The sequence below is a fragment of the Prenolepis imparis genome, unplaced genomic scaffold (assembly GCF_030444845.1).
Source record: "Prenolepis imparis isolate NDT839.2.m4 unplaced genomic scaffold, iyPreImpa1.0 SCAF_15, whole genome shotgun sequence".
In the NCBI taxonomy this organism is placed as follows: domain Eukaryota; kingdom Metazoa; phylum Arthropoda; class Insecta; order Hymenoptera; family Formicidae; genus Prenolepis; species Prenolepis imparis.
The window spans coordinates 368,359-389,696 of NW_028141173.1; the positions used below are offsets into that span (position 1 = coordinate 368,359).

Genomic DNA, 21,338 nt, shown 5'->3' on the forward strand with positions numbered 1-21,338 from the left:
TATTTTATTTCCGACAATACAAAACAATAGAAAATAAAGCAAATTCTCAAGTAAAATGAGCAAATTGTTTTCCAAAAATTGTCTGTCAACAGCATCTGTCAAGCGTGTTGCCAAGATAAAGAGAGCAAATAAAAAATCACTTTTAAGCATATGTTTATACGATCTTTTTTGTTTATTTAAATACGTAGAATACGTTGTGATACAATAGGCAAGGAGATGATTATTCTTCTCTAAAAGATATTGATCGAAAATATAGATGTTTTTTTAAACTATTTAAAAAATTTTAACTTTATTATTATTTCGAAAACTTTATTTCTCTCGGATATGTCGAAAAGATTACAAAATTTTTTCAGGCGTCTCTAAAAGGAGAACGGTGCACAAACCAGCATGGAGTCAATGGGGAAAGTCTTCGATAACAATATCTCGGGAACGGATGCGCGACATAATCAGAATTTGCTTAAGGAAGACGGGAAGGAAACGAATGCGGAAAACGTGCAAGTTTTTTCGGTCGATAAAGTTACTGTCGAAAAGATCGTCTTCGAGTCTTCGAACGGATCGCGAGAAGTACTGCTGACGAAGAACGAGTCCTCGAGGAAATTCTCTCTGAATTCCGAGATAAAGTCGAATGTTGTCAAACGAGCGAAAGACGAGCGACAGAAATCGACAACTAGCGGCATATTCTCGGTACCGGAAGATGCGTTCGCGTATTCAAAACCAAAAGACACTAATTTTAAGACCGTCAATCTTGATAGCCAATCGAAACTCCCTATCCCGAAGAGTCGAAAGAGTGGCGGTGCTAATTTTCCAAAGGAAGAGAGGAGGCTCAAACCAACTAAATCCACGAAGAATCCGTCCATCGATAGCATTGTGATCGATGGTTTAAATTCGGCGAATACAATCTCCAAGAGCAATAAAGTGCCACCGAAAGTCCCGAAGAAATCTGCGATCAAGAAAGAGCACAATTCATCTTTGATAGCGATAGTCTCTTCTACGAAAGAATTCTTGGAAGATTTATTGCCGAATCGGGGAGAAATTGTTGACAAAATATTGATTAAACAAGAGCAGTCGGCTGAGCATGAATTTTTAGAGACGAAAAATGTTAAAAAAAATAATGATGATATAAATTGCGCTGAATTTGATAAACATAATGAGATATCTAAAAATACGGACGTACACTGCAATGAATTAGACGAGATCGAAAACCGGGAAGGCGCGAAAATTGACAGAATTGATGCGCAGAGTTGTCTGGAGAAAAATCAAGCGACTATCGAAGATCTTCAAAAGAGTTTGAGCACCAGGATTCATGCCAGTACTGCGCAAAGTTATAGAGAGAAGCTGGCTAATTATATTCCGAGGTTATCAGTTATTGTGGACTCAAGTGGCAGCGAGAGATTAAGTTCCGGATTCGACAAGGATTTTCTCGAGAAGCATAATCTGGATAAGCGATTGAAAATCGAGGAGAAGCGACTGTTGGAAACCGATCTCGATTACACGTCCGACAACGACAGAACCAGCGAAACTGAAGATCAATCGTCGCGAAAAATCGACATCGAGCGAAAATACAGCGAGAAAGTGACGGAGGTGGAGAAACGGTGGTCCGGAGAATTCTTGGAGAATCGTTTGCAACGTAACTCTTCGGAATCTTCGAAATCATCTTACATCGAAGAGTTTGGCAGCGTGTCCTCGCGCGAGAGCATCGTCGAGGATCGCTTGCTTTTTGATCAGAAGCATCCGGCAAAGTTCACAGAGAGGCAAACGTCGATCGACGAACCGAAGACACGAACTTCGGAGGAAATTCTTGAGAATAGTACCGTTAGCACTGTCGACTCTGACTCGTGCCTAGAGGATAGAATCAAGGCTGTCGATGAAGACATTGCTCACGTGACGAATGAAGTACAGACGGATGATAATGTCGACATCGATGAACTTGATCAAGCTTATGATAACGAGGAAGTGAAGGACTGCATTCACTGGAATGAAGGAGTAAATTCGAATCTCACCACGACGACGATAGTTTGTGAAAACAAAAATCAAAATTTTAGAGAAGAAAAAGGCATTAGTGACACGACAGGCGTCAATAATTATAACGATACGAATTCGAATCAAGCGAAAAATAATTATAAAAGGAATAGTAAGACGGTGAAAAACGAGGAACAAATGTCAGAGATACTTCTTGTCGATGAGAAGAAACATTTAATCGAACAAGGGAACGATAAGACTTTTTTTAATTCCTTTACGGTGATTAATTCAAAGGAATTTACTGATTCGACCTTTGTGCTCCGAAATCATCGCGGAAAGGACGGTTACGCTAATCTTATAGAAGAATTCGCTATGGAGGCGGGATCATCCAAGATGAAGAAAGAGGAGAAGCAGAAGAAGAAGCTTGGTTTTCGACGTCTTTTACCGGCCATTTTTTCGCCGAAAGATTCTCGAAAGGATTATAAGAAGAAGGAGCAGAAGGAGCGAAGGAGATACGACGAGCGGAATTTCGCTCGTTATCAACAAAATGGAAATTACACGAGATCGCCGGATACGATGAATTTAAATGAAGATATCAAGAGAAACGTTAAATTGGATAACAGCTTGAACGGTTCCATCATCGACGAGAGGTTGGATGAAATTAAGCGCGAATTGTTTCCAGAACAGGGGCCAATCACCAGCACACCCGATCATTTCCTGCAGGACGATACGCGACTTCTTCGCGATAGAACCAGAAGCCAGAGATCGTACGTTGATCGTACTACTGATTCCAGTCTCAGCTCGATCGCGCCGGATGAGAGATGGATAGAGCGTAGCGGACAGTTTGTTATCTCGCCTGACATAAGAAAGTACGAGCAGAGGCAGAAACGCGAAGAACACGACAGCCGACGATACAACTACCTGGAACGCAAGCACAGTTTACAGGATTCGAATCAGGGCAATCGTAATTATTTCTTTCAGAGGAATCACGGACCTTCCGGTCGAATTTCGGCGCCGCCTGGTGAACGATATTTTCGATCTCGAGCTATTCATGTCGTCGATAGACCGCTGCCCGAGATCCCGCAGTCACGATTAGAGCTGTCAAATTATGAAAATTATCAAGACGGCATGAGCCAACTATGCGACGGTCTCAGCGACGTGGGTATTGTTGATAACAGAAATTATCAGAATCAATCCGTACTTTATCAGAATGATAACAATCTTGAGACGGATTTAATCAGCATCCCGCAATCGGTTCCCGCGGAAGTCAAGGTTACTCGGCAGCCAATCGTAAATCAGACTCAGAGAGCGCCCTTGGTTGGAAGAACTTCTAAATATCCATCGTCTGGTTCCAGTCAAAAGTCCGGCGATTATGCCGATTCGAGTTGCACACCTAACTCGAGTCAAAAGAGCGAGTTTTCGCCTTCCAGCTCGAAGAGCGGTGAGTATTATTTGAACTCGCCTCGCAGCAGTGCCCGAACTTCTCCTACCGAACGATCAACCTTGGAAGACGGGCGAGAAAGAATCTACGAGAATGAAGCTCAACCGCTGATTTCCCAGTCGTCCATTAATTACGTTGAAGAACACGTTTACGACGAAACTCCATCATCGCCGTGTCGTGAGAAACATTTCTCAAGCTCGAAAGCATCAGATCATACGGCAGAGAATTCGCCGGAGAAGAAAGACAATCTAATCTACGAAGAAAAGTGTTCATCGAATCGACAATCGCCCTTGAAGAACTGCTCTTTCCAACATTCTTGCCAAGATAATGAAAGTATGCAAGCGGAATCGAAAGGAGAGATTGAAAAATCACACGAAGATTGCTTAAAAAATTTGATACAATTTGATACAAACTTGAAGAACGAATCGACAGCGACCGGCCAAACTGAGAGAACATCCATTCAGAATGTATCGCCGTCGAAACATGGAATGACAATAGCGATGTCTCCGTCGGCGGGATCTCGAACGAGGCGATCACAACCCAACGATCAAATCTTGATAGCCTCGCCTAAGAGAGAAGCCATTTGTCAGTCTCGAATTTCTCGGCCGTCGAACGAGATGAGGCGCTTCGACGCGGAATCGCCCATTCCCATAGCGGATTCGTGCGAGGTTATCTCTGGCATCGTTCCAATTGAAGTGCGACATCAGTACGGTAGTCAGAATTCTTCCGCCACGGGAATGAGAAGATCTATCGAGCAAAAGATTATATCGCCTTCCGGCTTCTCGAAAGGCATCTCGCGTCCCGAGCCGATTTATGGACATCGCAGACATCAACAGACTCTTCGTAAGAGCGACACAGCGACCTTGGAGACGAAGGAAGACAAACACGAGGACGAACAGTTGCCACCTGGTCCGTACAGCTCGACCGAATCATGCCGGGATGTTGACGAGAGAGTGGCTCGAGTTCAAGGTCAGAGTTCGCCACCGCAAAATTTACAGTCGTCTTCCTCGGAAGCTAAGCAAATATTAAATGAATCTGGAAGAAGGGCACTTCAATCTCCCACACGTGAACCGACGCATGACTTTTGTCAGCAACGACAACAGGACGCCGATCGACAACGAACTTTATACGCGACGTCGTTGACAAATCAGCAATCGTCACCGACGGCGAACCAGGACAAGATGTACACGAGTGCGAGTTCGCTTCAGCATGAATTGATTTACGACCAACGTCAACGACAGTATCAGCCGCGACAAGGACAAGAATCCTTGTATGCTCAACGAATCGCCGACGCGACGTACGGTCAACAAAGTCATCCGCCGTTTACGCTACTGTCGCCCTCGAAACAGGAGACTAGACAACACCTGAAAGCATTTTATTGGCAGCAAAAGGCATTGGAAGCGCATCGGAAGTCGACGAATTCCGTTTCATCGGCGAATTCCGGTGCAAGGCAGATCGCGCCGAAAATCGATCTACCGGAAATGAGAGAAGCGGTGTATTGGCAGCAACTGAAGAGACTGGACGAGGAGCAACAGCGGCGAATCTACGAGCGAAATGCGATAGAGGATAGATTGCTGTACAAGAAGACGAGAACGGGTAGTCCCGTGGCGACCTTGCCTAATCCGAGTCAAATATTTAATTCGAAAGGTGCGACGGCACCTGGTCTCCTCATTCACGGGGACAGCTCGTACTGGAGCAACGTGCAGCAACGTCTCAAGACGAGTCCGACCGGAAAATTGCCGTTGATGCAAACTCAAAAGGGCCAGAATCAACCGGTGCTGATAGTCCGGCCGCAGCAAGCGCTACGGGATCGTCAGGAGATGTCGATGAAGTCTATGAATCCCGCGGGATACGACGCGCAAAGATCGAAGAGCGCCTCCCCGCACTTTCACAGAGGCGATATCGAGCGTGCCAGTTTCAACGTGACGTGCAGAAGACCACCAGGTACGAACGGAACAACCGGCATCTCGGTTGCGTCCCCGAGGAAACCGGAAGCCGGCGAGATTCACGAGGAAGACGGCAACGAAGACAAACCTCGACCGCCGCATCCAATATTCAAGAGGGGAAGCCTCGTAGGAGGGGAATCGATCGAGTACGGTAGTACAGGACCCAAGAGGGTCAGCTTCTCCAATCAACCAAAGATCGGACCGGATTTAGCGACGGGCAGCTGGCCAACCAAGGATGGCACGGCACCCGAACCGCCCACCAGGCGACACAAAAGCGAAAGCAGCGTCTCGGATACCGACTCGGTATCTTTGCCTCAAGATCGACGCGACGCAAATCAGGACGTTGCTTTGTACGGTACTCGCACAGCTGATCCGGCTTGTCGCTCAAACGTCAGTCGCCCGCAACGGGAATACGACGCTAACAGACCTCTGCCTCCTCCGCCCAAGGATCCCTTCGTCATCTCTCGCCGTGGAACTAGTGCCAAGAATTACGTCTGCAACGAGATTCGATGGAACAGCGAGGAACAACGAGGATGTCAACGACGGCAGGGTGAGTCAATTTTTATTTTTACACAATATATTCAATTTATCTATTAACGCGAAACGTGTTAATCATACGTTTTATCATACAAACACAATATTTTGCTATTTTATATTGTTATATTTTATTATAAGAATTGCATTTTTTTTTAAGAAACTAATTATAATCTTGAAATTTTTTAAATTTTAAAATAAAAGCCTAAAATATAATTAATTATTCTAACTTGTATGTGTGTGTGTGATAAACTGAAATAATAATAACTCACACATCTCGTAAACTGTAATAGAATTTAAGTCGTCGAAATGAGACAAAGATGATTTACATTCATCATCCTGCTGAATCGGCGGGAAGTCGCGAGAATAGACCGGACGCTTTTTCGGCGAATAATACGGAATGGGGGTGCGCTTTGCAGGTCGTAATTCGGCCTAGACAAGATGCAAACCATGACGGCGTATGACCGTGCATTCGAATGAGCCTCTTAAGGTGGTAGAGACGGATCGCGGTATCGCGTTGGAGCACGTTCGTTCACCGAAAAGTAGTAAGAGTAAAGCGAACGTACGAGCGTCATCGCATAGTTCTCATATAGCTTGAATCTCTCCGAATGCTCAGAGAGAGAATGGAAACACACTAAGATGGCGCGGAAAGATCTTACCTGGATTTCCGGTTTCCGCAAAGAGACCGCTGCGGGATCTCTTTCGCGATATAAGCGCATAAACATACCGCGTGAATTTTACTCCTGCGATTAACGTGTTTACGCTCCGCTGCCTTATCCTTTTCCTCCTTCCGTTTATTTATTCGCTTATTTAGTCGACTTCTCGTTAAGTCGTTTAAACTGTCGTTTTTCGCGATAAACCGAAGATAACATCATTAACTGACTGAATTTTAAGATTAATCATCTTCCTTACAGTCTTCACGATTATATAAAGCGCATTTGAGCTTTAATATTTGTTTAAATTATTCGATTAAATTGCATTGCTCTTCAAAAATTTGAAATTTAACATATTCTGTGATATCATATTTTCTTTTCTTTCTTTTTCTAAAAAACTTTTTTTTATTCATTTATATTAATCGTATAATTAATTATTTATTTGTAATAAAACTTTTGAAAATATATAATGTATAGAGATACATTGAATTAATGCTATTGAGAAAATATAATTTATACTCTATTTAATGTTTATTTTTAAATTTTTTATAAAAAATTCCCAGTTTTAAAGAACATAATTAAATATATTCAATAATGTAATTAATATTTTTAACTAATATTTTATAAATTCACTGCGCGTATTTGTATTTATTTCTCTAAAAGCGCATTGAAGAAAATATTCATATATTGGATATACGTTATTAGTAAATAATTTCATGTGGTTTATAAAATTGCAGGTATAAAAATAAACCAATAAATACCAAATAAATACAAAAAAAATAATTATAAAGATAGATTTTAAGTATAAAAGTAACAATAAAATGCAAGTCGATTTGTATATAACAAAAAAGTAAAAGACATTTCTCTAATACTAGAAGATTGAATTTTTAAAATAAAATCTACAATTTCCCATCTTTAATTCTTGCTTGGTAGAAAAGCGCAATGTCCGACGTGTCTCTACAGACGCGTCTAACAAAATATAAAAGCGAGAGAGCATTATTATTTAGATTAGGCAGAGACTATTAGAGAATGTCTCTATAGACTCTGCATAGTTTCACAAGGCGAACAGAGCGCAGTCATAATTAACAGTTCTCTTCTAGACTGGGGATAAATAGGGTCACTGACATTGCATTTCTGTAAAATGTTCGACCGATGCGTAAAATGTCGCTTCATTGACTTTAATGTACTCTTACACCTACGCTCTTCCGGTCGTAAAACGCATCGGATCGCCTACACCCTACACGGAAGAAAGTTTCGCGCAAACGTGTTGTCGATATAATAATATTCTGCATTATATATTATATATATATTGTATACAAATTTGTAACAATGATCAAATAATTATTTAAATAATTGGATAATTTATTTGTGATAAATCGGCGGATAAATTTTATAAATTGGCTTCTATTTCGTGGATAAATTTTATTTTGTAAATGATTACGAAGGAAGAGTAGTTGCATATAAAAAAAGCAAAACGTTGCAATGTACGAGATATGTGGCCATCCATTCGTGCAAATATTGCAAGTATTTTTATGTATTGTTTATGTAAAATCCGTGAGTCGTACTGCGCTATATTAAAATTGTATAGCTTCGAGAATACATCTGCAGAAAATGCGCAACTCAAAATATACATCGTGGAAAATCTTGCTGCCTGACAAAGATATTTCCTTTGATTCCCGAGAGACTTTTGCAGAGAACGACTGCTTTCACGACTCGCGCTACCTAAGCTAGCTCTACCGTCGAAAATATATAGTATCATAATGATCTAATAATGCTTAAAAATTTCTTTTGCGTTCGTGCATTTATATTTTTTAAAGATAACATAAATAATATCGCTTAATTATATCTCAAGAATTGATTTTTGTTAAAAAAAAGATGCGTGAAAAGAGAGATGAGAGTTATTTTTATATTATTGCTGTCAGACATATTACTATAGAGAGTTGCCTGATATTTTTATCGTGGTTTAGTGTTTTTTATATTATATACGGTACGACAGGATAATCGTATCGTATCGCGCATATTTATTTTCGTACGCGTTATTTGCATAAACGGCGGTGAAGCAAGATTTTCATACTTATAAAGTTGCTAAATCCTCAATTATATATGCGGGACGGATTGTTTTTTGTTCACGAATGAGCAAAGAAATGGGGTCAATGATCCAATTCTTTCAGCGTTTCTTCTTAATCGAAAAGATGCAAAGATTTTTCATCTTTCTTCACTCTCAGACGTCGGTTTTGCTGGGTTTCCTTCCGAACCCAACTACGAAAAATCAGAGATCAAAGACGATGAACGAGGACGTTACCCTTCCTTTAATGCCACTTGAACACTGAATTGGCGCACAAGCGATTTCCGGGGACAAAAGAATTCCTGATGGGGAAGTAGAATAGTTTGCCGAATTTCCACACGCGCGATGCATGGTGCAATATCTATGCAGATTAACCGACCCGCAGATGCAGATTTGAATGTTCCATGTTCGGAACTGAGAGTCGTGCCAAAACGCATTCCGGTCTCGTAAAGGAGGAAACAATGGCATTATCCGGTACATCAATTTTATTCCTAATTAATTATATCGATGTACTTTTTTGTGCATATATACCAATAATTTTATGATAAATAATTTATTTTGCGAATATCGATCTTTACGCAATATTTCTAATTTTTAAATTAATGATATTGGCACTGATGTATATATTGGTGTATATCTAAAAAAAAAGTTATTGACGATTTAATTTTTTCTTAAATTATTGAATTATTTTTCGGAGTTATGTGAAAATGATACAGCTTTTAATTCGAATATTTTTACTCTAAGGTGTAAATCATATTTTTTTTCTTATTTGATTAATATGGAAATTAATAATTCTATTTGAAGATTAAAGAAAACACGTTTTGTATCTGATATTATCATATAATACAGCCATTTATTAGCTATAATCTCTACACTATTTGTTTGATGAGAAATATTGTAAGAAAAAAAATCTGTTCCATCAAAAAAAATTTCATACTAATATTACAAGAATAAACTAGTTTGACACAAGTTTTCGGGTAAGAAAATCTATGTTCAAGAGTATAATAAGGAGAATAATAAACACTTTTCTCCTGAGACATGTGAAAAATTGTATCAATTTCTGTAAATTATTAATTTTTCTTCATTCGGAAATAATAATTGTGCGTATTAAACTCCCCCCCACTCGCCTAAAAGAAAAGGCTACGCGAAAATACGTCCTTTGTAAAAGTGGTCCCTTGACAAGGCGCATTGTTACCCTCATTCTATTTTCCCGCGCACCGCTTCATCCCTTCGCGAGATCGCGCTGCACCGGCTGCAGCAGCACGGTGTGCTCCATCCGGCGAGGAATTACGCCCTTCCGCGCGCGTTGCGTGGTGCCGCGCCGGCTGGGTACGTACATACGTACATCCGGGGGTCGCTGGAGGTCGTCGATGGGAGAACGGTCGAATGTTTTCTATCCGGTCAGTACCGTTCGGGAGAGAGATGAAGAGATGATACCGGCCCAGGAGTGGGTGTTCGGGATCGATCCCCGACTCCATTCCCGTGACGTCACTCGACGAGAGGATAGAAGGAGAGAGGAAGACGGGTGGCGAGGGAGATGATGTAGCCGGGACTCTCCGGGCGTCCCGGCGATCTACTCCTCTCTCCCTCTGATGGTGCCGCCACTGGTGGCTGCTGTTGCTGCCGCTGGTGCTGGTGCTGCTGCTGCTGGTGCACCGTGTGAAACGCCGTGTAGCCGGTGTGTGTGGTAGTCGTGAGTCGTGGTGGTGGTTCCTATTCCCACCGTCTCCCCACACTCTCTCTCGCCCTCTCGTCGTATGCGGGGGCGTCTTTTTCGAAAAGTACTGATCGATCGCGACCTTCGTCGCCGTGAGTCGTCGCGGGCAAGAAGTACGCGTACGATCGTCCCGTAAAACAAGTCGGCGTAAGGCATCTCGACTGTTATATACATATAGCTAAAGGGAGAAAATTCGCCGGGTCGCCGAATACAACATCGCCGGTGGGGTAGTTAGTGGTGGTGCTGGTGTGCTGCTGCCGCTTCGTCTATACCCGACCCGTCGTGAAACGACGTGTAGGTAGTGGTGGTTCGCAGTCGTCGTGGTGGTGCGTTTCGTCTTTCAAGTTCGTCCCCCGTCGCGGACCATCGACCGCGATCCTCGCGAAGAACGCGAGGAACCCGTCCCGTTCCTTTTCGTCGATGCGGCCTGATCGTAACCGGTAAAAATCGCCGACCATCTTGATTGCGCCGAGATTTTCCGTTGCGACACAGTGCGAAACAACGTGTGCAGCTCAGTTCTCTCCTATACTCTTTCTCTCGCTTCTCGCATTGTTATCAATTTCCTTCGATAAGCGAGAAACGTTATTTAAACGTTATTAAAGTCATCGCATCGAGGATCGTTAAGAAAACGCGATGTCCTTTATTTCTTTACGACAATCGTAATTGCGCGTCGCATTGATTAAGAGTTTCGAATATCTGCTCCGGGAGAAAATGGAGAACGGAATATGTCGCCGGTAGTCCAGCGTCGATATGGTGAACTATCGAGTGCCTTGACCTCGGTAGGAGATTGTTGCCGCATGTAGAGTAGCGTGTAGTGGCTATTTTCCAAAGCTATTTTTATATATTCTTCTTGTTTGACATAATCTCGAAGAAAAGTTTTTATATAAATAATATTTTTTTACGATTACGTGTGTGGATATAAATATGAATGACGCTCTCTTTTGTACTTTTATATGCCTTGTCATTAATTTACAATATTGTAATCTCATCTCAAACATTGCATTTTCTCTCTTGATCAATGAAAAGTGAGAAAATGACACTTTTGACACAATGCAATCGTTTATATATTAAGATTGTTTCTGTATATAAATTATATTGCTGTGCAGTATTCAAGTGTAGAATTCAAGTGTATATTCATTTATTATCTATCTAATAAATTATTTAAGAATCGTAATACGAAAATACGAAAAGGAAAGAAACAGGAAGAATATATAACATTGATTTATTAATGCAAAAAATGAAAAAAAAATTTGTTCCTTATTTTCATCACGTATATCATATTTAATATCTGCTTCTGGATTTCCTATTTGATTTCCTAATTTTAATTACGCAAAAATTTAATGTAGATCGAAATAAATATAATTGAATATAATTATTGTTTTATTGTGAAAAATAAGTAAGTTTAGGAGCTTTTTCTAGTCGTTGAATGTTAAAAGCGCTAATCAGTGATTTTTGTAATTTTATTCGGTTTTAATCATACTGATATTGTCTCTATTTTCTTTTAGAGAACATCTTTAAAGTTCAATGATCTGATCGCTTTCAATGTTTATGGAGCGCAAGTTGAGGTCGCAGACACGATTATTTCGTTAGCTGGAATTTTTCCAAAAAGCCGGATATCAGCACGCTTGAAAAGCGTGTAACTGAATACAAGGTCCAATTATGGCGGAATTTGGCAGGCAATCCATAAATCAGGATCAACGAATTCGGTGAAGCGGTGAGGGATGAACGGCCGAAAGAGGGCATTGTCGATCAAATAATTCGCGACTCGAATCTCTTCTCCGTGGCATTCGGTCGAAGGTGACCGAAAAATGCTGAAATAATATGTTAACCGAGATAACGATTCATTGGCCCGCAAAGTCCAATTGCCGTTTTGCAAAAAAAAAAAAAAAAAAAAAAAAAAAAAACACAAAAGATCCAATTAGCCTGATTAATTAACTTGTACGTATAGCGTCGAGTTTTTCATTTGCTTTTGTATCGTATTCTTCTTATAGGTAGGTAGGCAGTATATCGATAATGGTCGCTTCTCTTCGCGAAACATGACTCATCGATATCCTATACTTCGATTACATTGAATATAACGAACGCAATTATCGCAATTATAGTTTTCGTTATAGGATAATGTGTAAATCTCTATTCAGTTAAAACCGCTACTTTCTCATTGAGAAAGGCATTTTGTGGACTTTGTCGATTCGCTGCTTTTCATCCGCTTTGACAAAAGGCCGCGAGTGAAATTTTCATTCAAGTGAGTTTTGTAGTAAGTGACGTTACATGGATTATTAATTTGAAATGATATGCTTCACATATATAATATTCAGCATTAACTAATCAATGAAAATGTGGCGTGTTAATTATAATCTGTTTAATGATCTTATCACGATTTCAATTATGCCAAATGAATTTGATTATTATATTATGAATTTACGTTCTAATGATGAGATCAATAATGATAATTTATAACAATTTTTAAAAATTTTTAATATAATGCTACTTGTCATTTACCGATATATTATTTTATTTTTATTTAATTATTTTTATTTATTTTTTTATTTATTTAATCAATATGGTATTTCGATGCGCGTTTCGTAAATAATAATAGAATAATGATGTAGCTGAGAGTTATAAATCTTAAGGTTCTACAGATTGAGATTGTTGTACTATGATGAAGCTAGCGCTTGTTTGATATTGAACGATGATAAATGACGCCTAATTAACAGAGTCGATGCCTTTGGCAAATTGTGATAGAATGATGTAGGAGAGTTTTTCACGGAAAATAAGAAAAATCATAAATCCTAGAGACGACTCGTAGTAGTCGGAGAAGTAGAGCGTGCTATCTCCATCGTTTTTGGCGAACTATCCATCATAGTCTGTCTCTCACAAGCGTCTACAATTCCGCTTTCAGACGTCCGGGATAGCGATGGGATAAATGAAGTTGTCCGAAACTGTTACGACGGGTTGCCCTTAACTGCGAAGAGGGCCGTGTCATTTCTTTGACCCACTGATCCGATTCGCCCGAATACGCCCGGATCCACCGTCCCATAAAACTCTTTGCGACCGGAAGCTGGCGGCGACGTCAACGGCGCCGGGACGCCGCGGCGACGATTCTCGTCGATCTTATCCCAAAATCGGTCCCGTCCTTCCGATCGATCGAATTTAATTTTGAATAACTTATACTGTCTCGAGAATTTTGTTCTCAACAATGGTTATTCGTTGATAACATTTTATTTTTTATTTATAGAATAGGTAGGTGAATGTATTTCAAGTTGTGTAAACTTTGTTATAGAAAGCCGTGAATTTCCTTCAGCTTCTCGCAATTTTCGCAATGTCTAATGAATCAATTTAAAAATCGATAGTATCGTTCTCGTTGCAAATTTATGGCTTCGAAGACGATTTAGTTGCATCATTCGGTTAGAGATTGCTTCAGCGGGAGTCACGTACTCGTGATTGCATTCCATATTGAGAAAGTGCTTCACAAAGTGCTTTAGATATTATAATGATGGTTACAAAGAGGATATTCATAAAGCATATATGATCAGGATTATACGTTCTTATTAGGTGACTAATTGTAAGAAATTAACACAGCAATAATCCATTATAATTATTACAGATATTAGCAAGGATATTCTCTCTATATTTCATTCGATTATACATATATGGATCCACCAGATCGCTAGCATATCCTCTTCGTAATTATCGAAAGGACCCTCTGCGCTCTCGCGCAAACTTAGGAACGCGAGTAATTGCAGATAAGATCAACGATCTGAGATACGAACGCGAAGAGTAAAGTAAGGACTCGCGTTCGCGAGTCAATTTCGCGGTTTTACTCGCGCGGATACGATAGAGGCGGCACGTTTCCCGTTCGTCGACGATGGACGACGCGGCGACGAGACGGCGGTGTCGCGCGGCGGAAACGCGACGTATGAGATCCGTCGATCGCGTGCATCCGCATCCGGTGCGTACCGCGCGGCCACGTGCCATCTGCGCTTTGTGAACGCCGGCCGTGCGACCAGCCCCCGCACTCGCGTTACTTTCGATGACGCCGCCCTCGAAACCCTGAGAAGGAGGCTGCGGAAAATGTTGATCGGACGCTGGAAGAGCAAGGACAAGAGCTCGGGCAAAAGCTCGTCCGGCTCCAGCGGCGGCGGCGGCAAGAAGAAACGCAAGTTCGGCAGAGAAGGTAAGAAACGTCGACGCTCGCCTGGGATATCATATTCGACGATATTTTATCAGACGGCCTTAATTTCAATCATCAATTCTTTCGCCAATTTAGAGAGTTGATTTTGTTTCTTAGCCGAAAAAATGTCATCAAGTTTCATTATAAGAATCTATATGTAATGATAAAGAGCAAAAGATGATGATAAATGATGGTCTTTTTTGCTAAAAAAAATTGACTGTTCGTCAGAGAAGTTTAATTAAGTTTGTAGAATATATATGTATATAGGTTGTACCTATATATAAGTAATATACTTTTATATAATGAGTGTAGAACACACACATACACAGTATATTTTAAGAAAGTGTAAAATGGTGTCAAGATATTTCTGATATATTAAATAATTAAATGAACGAAGAAATCGATATCCAAAACTTTTCAGTATTTATGGTTACGTTGATGGCTCTGTTCATTTTTTTAAACTCATACTTGATCCATATAAAAATGCCTATAATCTTTTTTTTTTTTTTTTTCGTGGAAAACGTAAACGGATGTAATACGAAAGCTTAGTTAAAACGAGTGCTACTTGTCTTTTCCGCAGAAAGATGTTCAAGAAGGATAAAGTGGGTGATTTTTTTGCTAAAATAACGGAGTTTAATTAATTGGTTTCCTTGCGTAATTTTAAATTAAAATAGAAAATGTATCTATTAGTTATCTGTATAATTCGTGGGAGAATCATGCGATTAATAATTTTTAACTCTTTAATATAAATTTGAAATCATGTATAGTTTAATGTAAGATTGTAATAAATTGAAAGAAAAATTGATTAAATTAACTATGGAGATTATTATATTTAAATTTATCAAAGAACATCATGTATTTTCTCTATTATCAACATTGAAATTACTCGCTCTTTCTCACTTTCTTCTTCTCATTTGACTTAACACGAAAAGATCTGCAGACGCTGCATGCGAGATTCGCGAAGTAACTTTGCCTATCAGCTGTCTATATGACTTTGCCGATATATCAACGATTATGCGCGGCGAACGTTAGAAAGCGCTGGTAATAGAGGCGGCCATCGTGTGCTGACGACTTTATCGATTTTCGATAGACGATTCTTTTCGCGGAACGACAGGGTCGAGATCGTTCAGAATCTGAAAAAACACGGCGGTAATGGGGGTGCCATTTCTCTTCGTGACCTGACATTAATTAAAAATCGGCAACCGCGCGTCTTTGACGGCAACTGAAAGTCCTGTCTTTCGATCCGGCTTTAGTTTCTTCAAGAATGTCGAAGACAGACCAAGATATTCCAATTTTTTGGGAGTTGAGAGTTCGGAAAGGCTGTTTTGCAACATCGTAATTCCATTTTTATACGAAATATATGTTTCAATTAAAGATGTTTAAAAAAAAGCGATATTCATTAAAAAGTACACGACAAATATATGTTCAAAATAAAAAACGACGTTATCTATTAATAATTTATCTCGTTAAATTTATCACCATACAATTGTCGCTTGAATAATATTTTGGAGATGAGATTTTAAAATAATTTTATAGTTTAGATGAAAATATCTTTTTAGAAAAAAGATATTGCTTTTATTTTTATCTATCTCTCATATCACAATCGGCTTTCGGTTTCCTATCCTATAATGCATTCTTATTCGATTGGAAAACAATCGTCTGTGATCACATTGATATCAACGTATTTTTGTATCTCTTATCCACGTTACATTCGCGCGTTACATAAAATCACTATAAGCGTTGTATCCTATTATAACCATCGCTAAGGGGGATCAACGTCAGACGGACAAAAAGTTTCCAACTTGTTTGTCCTGTAGGTCATTATGGTTTGAGCCAATACTTGAAGTTACGAGTTCGAAAGTTCCAAGAGAAAGTTTGGGAAAAGTTTGAAAGACCTAGCTGGATGTATAGCATTGTCAGTGTCGCGGGAATTGTTGAAACGCTTTAATAGTTAAAGATAAAGGAAACAAAAACTTAGGCGCGTCGTTAGCACAAATAATGATCGTATAATGAATATCGTCATAATGCTAATGCTGCACTTAATTTTCCCGGAACAAAGGAAACTGAGATGCGTGATCAAACGATTAGCGTTACATGATGATGATATTTTAATGTATTTTAATATGTACGTGTATATTCAATATACGTTTATTTTCTAAAGAAATATCTAGAGTAATGTAAAAAGTTTAATATTAACATGTAGATAATTTTCATAAATAATATTTACAATCAAACTCATTTTTCGATTAGCGTGTCGTGGTACAATATTCGATTTAATAATGGTAGTCGATCGGAAGAAAAATGCAAAAACTAAAGGTGCGCGAAGAGAGAGGCGCGTCTTCCGTTCATCTCAAATTAATTATTTCAATCTCGAGGAGAAAAAAAATCACAGGGGAAGAAATCCCTCTTCACAGAATCCGCCCACAATTTTTACCCCATATTTTTTCTCGTTTATTTTACTCTAGTTTGCGATTATTTCATCGGGCGGGGCTCGCCATCAATTTCCTGCTTTACTATAAGACTGTATAATGATCCTGAATTAGAGACCGCGAGGGGGATGGCACAATAAATGTAGCGTATCAAAATGTCATCCGGCCGCGTGAATAATGACCGGTCTTGTAACATAGCGCTGTTACGCCAAGTCCGTTTTACATCTTGCTAACGCTCTAAGTGGGCATTCGCGCGTGCTATTAACGCGGTGTTTATGACAACGTTAACACGAACGCAAAATTACTCCAATTTCGCTACTCTCTGTGAGAAATAGCGTTGCCATTTAATAGCATTATCAATAAGCTACAGCAATTAAAATACAGCTCGTCCTATCGCGAACAAAATTAATGCAAAATAGCCTTCGAATTAACGCTTTGAAAATTGCGTTTAAATTAGAGGTAATAACAGTATCGTATTCAAAAAGTATTTATAGAAACAAATATAAATAAAAAATATCCGATGGACAATAAATTGTTTCATGTAATAATTCGATCTAATATATAAGCGAGCATTTTTAATAATAAAAATTATTATATTATTTTTTTAAATGTTTAGCTATTTTAAAAAGCTTTTATAAAAAATGTATATCGATGTATATCGAAATATTAAATTATTTTTTATCGTTTGCTGAGTTTCAAGAATACAAATTGAAAAGCAAGACGTTTGGTTAGACTGATTTCAAATTTGCAGTAATTTTGACACGGTTGTAACGTTTTACTTTCCCACAAACCCCTTCTCGATCTCCTCGTAATTTATCTTACAATCTTGAATGAGCATTGATATGAGTGCCTGTTAGATCTCGTAGAAACTCGAGCGCGGTTTCTTCCAGTTGTAAAATCTTCCAGGTTAATCCCGCTTGAGCCGATAAACTCAAGCAACAAGACTAGGATAGATAATTCCTCCATAAAATGTAGGAAGCTCATTAATCATTAAGACCGAGGATTACTAATATTAGAGACTTTTCTCGTTTTGGCATTGCACATACATTTTTTATCCCATGTCAAACGCGACAGATTTCAAATGTCGGTCACATTCACGCGATTAGCAAGTGGAAGCGATCGCATTAGCATGATTACTAAAACAGACGACCATGAAAATTAATTGCCATGCTATCAAATAGCAGCTGCAAAGTAATTCAATCGATAATATCAAAATATTTATCAACTTTTGAATATTTAATATTTTTTAATGCGTTTATTTTCCTGATTAATTTGTGCTTATAAAAAGCTTCTTTAGCGTAATCGATCTCGTTAAATTCAAATTCAAATTTTATATAATGGAATATAACGTAGGCGAGAATTATATAGAGAGAAGTATTATGAAAGGATCGGATCGAAAGGGTAAAGTTGAATGGAGAGTGTGTTTGTTTCCCTTTCAAATTTGATCCCGGAAAAAGCGGTAGATAAACTTATAAATTTGCGAGGAAAATATCAGGGTACTTTGAATTCGTAAAAAAAGGAGAGAAAAATATCTTTGAAGCGTCGAAATATGGAAAGTATCTAGTGAGGAGCTTCTCGTATCCTCGTGAATCGAATCGAGTTTTTCGCATAAACTTAAACACATTTGATATCTCGATTTTTACGTATCGTGTTGTAAAGATTCTGGGTGAATTTATTTTCCTTTTTTGGATATCTCTCTAAAACGGAGATAATACAATAGTTAACTTTAAAGACTATACTTTCGCCTGCGAATAGGTTTCTCCGGAAACGAGGGGAAAGAGTAATCTCGGTAACATCAAAAAGAGTAACGACGAAAGTACGTTACCGTATATCCGTAAACATAACTTACATTACGACAGTGTGTTCTTGTCCGAATCGTACGGTTATAAAAAAAAAACCCACGGTATAGCCAGGGTTAACAATAGAAAACTAAGAAACAAATGGCATTTCATATACGTCCCGCGACAGTTATTATCATCCTACACCATAAACCGACGAAAAAATGAAACAATTAGGGAAGAAAAAAATAGTGCAAAAGAAATGGATTCGAGCAATTTCTCAAGTACAATTTGTCAAGTAATCAGATTTCGCAAGACGCATTACGTTCCTCTTTTATTTTATAGTTGTACAATGAAAATTTACACATACACACATATTTGATTTTAGCTAGAAAATCTGTTCTTAAAACCCATCCGGTAATTTTTAGGACACTCTGTTCGTAGTATTCTTAAAGATATTTTTTTCTTAAAATATTACTAATGTGTGACAATTAAAAAAAAGGGAAAATGTTTTTAAAATAAACATTGTTGAGATATTTTTGTAAACAATAAACGCATAAAATATTGATTTCGATTATCTCACGTTTTATAAAACATTCTTAAGATGTAGATCACCAATGACCTGGAGTTCGGTATAAAAAATGGCCCAGATCGTTCACCAAAACGAGCGACAGTGGAAAAAAGGCTCGCAAAAAGCGATGCAACGAAAGGGTACGGAAAATAAGAATACGAGCGGAATGTCCTTACCTGTCCGCGACTTAGGATATGCATCTCGGCGGACGGTCAGGCAATGCAGCGATGGAGGCTACACCCCATGGAGGCTGCAGCGCGCTTGCGCGCAGGTCGCGCGTACCCCGTTCTCCACTTCGCTATTTTCTCTCACCCCTTCGCCCCTTCTTCTCTCTCTCTCTCTCTCTCTCTTTTTCATCAACTACCATTTTCCTCAGTCCCGGGGTGTGTGCACACACTCCGCACAGCGACCTCCACTCGGTGCGCCCACCCTGTCCCACCCTGCCTCGTTCGCGGCCGTCCTCGTGAGAGCAGTTACGTCGTATCGTCCTGCCGCGTAGCACCGCCACGGTGGAGGATCTCCGCGAACTCTCCACCATACTCGACATTATTCTCCGGCGGTGACACGGTTGTCGGCACGCGACGGAAAATGCAAAAGAAAAAAAAACGGCAAGCTAATGCGTCTCCGAGCGAATGTGACGTAAATGAAGAGACTTGAAGGGACTAAAAAAGTACATCTGAGAAAGAGAGATAGGGAGAGATAGGGAGAAGTTATTGATTGAATCGATAAATTAATTTAAAGACGCGCGGAGAGTAAACAATGTGAACGAGAGAACGAGTGATTCGATTTAAAACTCGAAAGCAAACGTAGTAAAAAAAAAAAGAAGCGATAGAAGAGCAACGAGGAGAAATAAAATTCGTCAAACTACTGAAGAAAGATAAAATCATCATCTGAAAACGCTCGAGAAATCGACAGAAAGAAATTTTAGAAAATTCACGAGTTCAAAGTGATAGGATTAATTGTTCGAAATTATATAAGTTTGGTAAAAACTAATTAATAATAATGAATCGTAACAAATGGCAAATAACATTCGCGTGAAAAAGATCGTAATATGAAATTCCATTAACCAAGGGGGGGGTTAAAGTAAATGTTTGATTCCATTGAAATATTAATCGGTACATTAATACAAAACGAAAATCACATCATCGTACTGTGACTTCCGGACACTGAACTTTCGCTCACACGTGATATTCTATTCTACGCCGAAGATTAATTTTATTATCAGGCAATAAATCCTGCTTCTTTTTTTTTATCATTTCCTTTTCAAGACCAAGAAATATTTTCAGTTGCAAAAGCTGAAGAGCTTCAAAGATGCGATAAATATATTATTTAAAGAGAACAATTCACGACTGAATTATATAATATCGCTAAAAGGAAAGCGAAGGTGCGCGGAGAATCTAGAAAGAAAAAAAAAGTAGCCAGTGCAATCGTGAGAGCGAAGAGAATGCTTTCGTTACACAAGGTCTTCCGAGGGCCGATCTCGAGTAGCAAAAGAGATGGAGCATTGGGACCGTGATATATTTAGTGTCTCATTCATATGAATGAACGGCCGGGATCGATGAAGATGATTGCCGTTATTCGTCAACCGGGTGCCCGCCAACAGTACACAGTTGTCGATTCTCATTGATCAGAATGCACCATTAGATTGCACGGTTCTTCTGCGACCCTCAAAAAAAAAAAAAAAAAAAACCCGCCATCGAGTCTTCCAAATTGGATCGACCGTGTGCCACAAAAACGTGCCAAAATCCACAGAAAACAGTAACGAACGGGAAACAGTTTCTAACGATTAATGGACCGAATCTCTGGCAACAGCCAGAGGCGATAACCGCTTTAATATCGAACGCTAGAAATCGTTTCTCTCCGGGGCGATAATTGTGCGCGGCAATACGTGTGTGACGAGTCTTTCGTAAAATAAATAAAACAAGAGAAAAAGAGAGAATATTTCAGGGGATATAGTTAGCCTGGTCCAGGTAGAAACCTCGCAGAGATGCGCATTTTCGTCTGGAGGCATTGCGTGTCGTTGGACGGTAAGAAAGCGAATCGCATCACATTGATATAATCCAGCACGAAGTTT

General features: G+C 39.3%; 1 protein-coding gene and 2 long non-coding RNA genes across 26 annotated transcripts in view; 2 read left to right on the forward strand and 1 right to left on the reverse strand.

Moving 5' to 3' along the window:
- The window catches only part of LOC145946103 (uncharacterized), a 198,757-nt gene that overhangs the window by 22,358 nt on the left and 155,061 nt on the right, over positions 1–21,338 (forward strand). For all 24 annotated transcript variants that reach the window (XR_014426980.1, XM_083055526.1, XM_083055525.1 and 21 more), the window contains one exon: positions 354–5,896. Coding sequence is in view for 23 of the 24 variants with exons in the window: in XM_083055526.1 (XP_082911652.1) it covers positions 388–5,896 (5,509 nt within the window). In the remaining variant the exon portion in view is untranslated. The remainder of the gene's footprint in view (positions 1–353; positions 5,897–21,338) is intronic.
- Positions 1–21,338, reverse strand: part of LOC145946110 (uncharacterized) — a 112,715-nt gene that overhangs the window by 17,827 nt on the left and 73,550 nt on the right. The gene's annotated exons all lie outside the window — the stretch shown is intronic.
- LOC145946109 (uncharacterized) lies at positions 9,504–12,224 on the forward strand. Its single transcript, XR_014426982.1, has 2 exons — positions 9,504–11,094; positions 11,821–12,224. It is a non-coding gene; the product is annotated as an uncharacterized LOC145946109 (long non-coding RNA).